At 29.1% G+C, this 3,214-nt stretch overlaps 1 protein-coding gene and 1 long non-coding RNA gene across 3 annotated transcripts in view; one reads left to right on the forward strand and one right to left on the reverse strand.

The window, feature by feature from the left end:
• The window catches only part of Crmp (Collapsin Response Mediator Protein), a 40,697-nt gene extending 39,418 nt beyond the window's left edge, over positions 1 to 1,279 (forward strand). Inside the window, exon 11 of the mRNA XM_070305577.1 lies at positions 1,099 to 1,279. Coding sequence (XP_070161678.1) covers position 1,099 — 1 coding nt within the window. The 3' untranslated portion in view covers positions 1,100 to 1,279. The remainder of the gene's footprint in view (positions 1 to 1,098) is intronic.
• Positions 377 to 1,969, reverse strand: LOC138938533 (uncharacterized). 2 transcript variants are annotated; one of them, XR_011447719.1, is made up of 4 exons: positions 1,374 to 1,969; positions 1,115 to 1,275; positions 861 to 996; positions 377 to 784 (listed from the first exon to the last, which is right to left on the reverse strand). It is a non-coding gene; the product is annotated as an uncharacterized lncRNA (long non-coding RNA). The 2 variants fall into 2 exon arrangements; XR_011447718.1 differs by having other exon boundaries at positions 377 to 996.
• Between the last annotated feature and the right edge of the window lie 1,245 nt (positions 1,970 to 3,214).

Genomic DNA, 3,214 nt, shown 5'->3' on the forward strand with positions numbered 1-3,214 from the left:
ATGCTGGGATGCATAAAAGGATTACCGGTGGATTGTTTATGTTCTTTTAATTAATTAATGATTTAACAATTTATTTTGCAAATATAATATAAATTGCTGATATCTCATATATATATATATGTATTGATTACATCATCTTTTAATTACCGTTTCCTAATATCAGTTTTACAAGTTTTATGTTTGATAGCATATTCTCTCTTTGTAATATTTAAATTTAACTTTATTTTGCTTAATACATTGCTGTCGAGTAATAAAGTGATACCATTTATTCTACATACATATATTATGTACGTTTATAATATATAAATACATATCAAACTAAAATACATTAATTGAATTTTGGATTCAAATATCACACTGGGAGACAACTTATCTCTATGTGTTTTGTGAGTAAGTCCATTAAAATATATATAATAAATGGATAATATATCTTGTATCTTTTCAAAAAGAAAAAAAAGAACATCACAAATAATTTATTGTATATAACATATGCTTGTATCTTGCTAAAATTCTTTAGCATACGATATTGCTTTGATTTGCTGTGTAAATAATATTATCACAATATATCTAAGGTAAAATAAAATATTTCAGTTTAACGGTATTTTTATTATAAAGGTCGCACTTATCACCTTATATTTACATCACTCCCGCACACATATGCGGAATATAAGGAACATATGATTCACATAATATATAATTCACTGTCTGACTTCGTCTTCATCGTTCAACTCCTCTGCTCTTTGGCGCGCTTTTTCTAAGATCTGCTTAAGTTCCGATGATCTAGCTATTTTGTATTGAAAATAAAATTTCGAGCATAAGAAAAAAGTGACGCAGGATTATCTGACTCAAAATACATTTACCTCGCACTCGTTTTTCGCTAAAGTCAATTGACCGTTGAGTCTGCTTCCTTCGGACAATCCGCACAATTGCTCCAATCGTCGCCGCGATAAATTAAATAATTCCATACCGTTCATATTTTCCAATTGTTTGCAAATTCTGCAAGTAAGAATGATTGATTGATTGATAAATTGATTGATAGTTTGATTCATTATTAATAAATTGATTGATTAATAGATTTATTGATAAATTGATTGATAGATTGGAATCAAAGTACTTCTCCGAAAACCCTTTGGCCGCCAATCAAGTTTGAATTTCCCGAGAAGTCGAGTATTGATTTACCCAAATCTGACGCATATCATTGCTGAGAGAAGAATTCGCTTTCTTCTTCGTTAGACAAACTTGAACTCTTTTCAACTTCTTCTTGACCGCAAATGCCTTTTATAATCACATAAAACAATATCAATAATACAAATTATTGAGAGCAATTATTTGAAATATTTAAGACAAAAAATTAAAATTTGATCATAACTCACCATTAAAGAATTTAATACTTTTGTAAATTTCCTTTTTATTGGATGTAGAAAATGTTGGGCGTAGAGGGCGTAGATTTTTTAGTTTGGAGCGGCGGAATAAATCCTATTGGCGTCGGTGGTGGTGGAGGCGTTAACGTTATCTTCGATGAAGCTAATGCAAGTGATGCGTGTGCTGATTTCGGTAGAGATAGTGCTGATGTTGATTTCAGGGTAGATAATATTGGTGCCGATTTTGACACAGTTAGTGTTGATGTTGGTGTAAATATTGATGCAGATAGTACAGGCGAAAGCGGTAACGGTGGCATCAGTTTATGGGCATCAATTTATTACATCTGGTATTGTATGGCGAGGTGGCGAATATACTTCCACGATGCTTAGCTGTATGTTGAGCTTTCCATGCGATTTAGTGGTACTCTCGATGGAGGAAACACTCGACTTGCTGCTGTTACTCGTGGCTCCATCGTAATTTGCAATATTAATTTGGGTAAATATTCACATTAGATTAACCCCTTCAAAAATCAATGACCTTGATATATGTTGTCAAGGTCATTGATTTTTGAAGAAGTTGACCTAATGCGAATATTTATCTTAATTTAAATTACAAACTGCCATGCGATAAAGAATTATTCATCGTACGAGCACTTAATTGATATAGGTATATATATATATATATATATACAGAGTGTCCTAGACCAACCGTACACCCTTTTTCTTTCAAAAACTAGGCATTTTAGAGAAAAACGTTTTAAATAAAAATTGTATGGTTTTGAGGGGAACAGAAGATGGTGTCATTGGTTTGACCTTGGACGGCATCGTTAAAATCAAGTCAAGGATACTTTTAATTTCTTAAATGTAACCCCCTATTTTTTATTGCATATTCTTATAGCTTATGTCGAGAGCTTTCCAAAACACTATAATAAAGTACTTTTTCATTGAGTACTTTTTGAGTTATTTTGTATTTTAATTTTACATATTTTGATATAAAAAATAAAATATTTCGTAAAATATTTAGTTTTCAATAATCTTACCGTAATACTTCTATGTGCAGAATAATGAGACAAATCAATTAGTGCAAAAAAAAACAAATAATTGTTTAAAAAAATACATCGTAAATAATTTTTTCTTTATACTAATTGATTTGTCTCATTATTCTGTACATAGAAGTATTACGGTAAGATTATCAAAAACTAAATATTTTACAAGATATTTAATTTTTTATATGAAAATATGTCAGATTAAAATATAAAATAACTCAAAAAGTACTTAATAAAAAAATACTTTGTTATAGTGTTTTGGAAAGCTCTCGATTTCAGCTATAAGGATACTAAATAAAAAATGGGGGTTTCCATTTAAGATTTTAAAGTTGACCTTCACATGACCTTCAAATGATTTTCCAAGGTCAAATCATTGTCACCATCTTATGGCCCCCTTGAAGCCACACAACTTTTGTTTGAAACTTTTTTATGTCAGATTATTGTAAGTGCCTTAAAAATCGTGGCGACCGTTACGAGGACCACCCTGTATATATATATATATATATATATATATATATGTATGTATGTATGTATATATATATATGTATATATATATATGTATATATATATTATGTATGTTTGTAATATATAAATAGATATCAAATTAAAATACATTAATTTTTGATTCAAATATCACACTAGGAAACAACTTATCTTTATGTGTTTTGTGAGCAAGTCTGTTAAAATATATATAATAAATGGATAATATATCTTGTATCTTTTCAAAAAGAAAAAAAAGAACATCACAAATAATTTATTGTATATAACACATGCTTGTATCTTGCTAAAATTCTTTAGCATACGATA

Source organism: Polyergus mexicanus, unplaced genomic scaffold (assembly GCF_030449975.1).
Source record: "Polyergus mexicanus isolate NDT 795.1 unplaced genomic scaffold, iyPolMexi1.0 SCAF_13, whole genome shotgun sequence".
NCBI classification, from domain to species: Eukaryota; Metazoa; Arthropoda; class Insecta; order Hymenoptera; family Formicidae; genus Polyergus; species Polyergus mexicanus.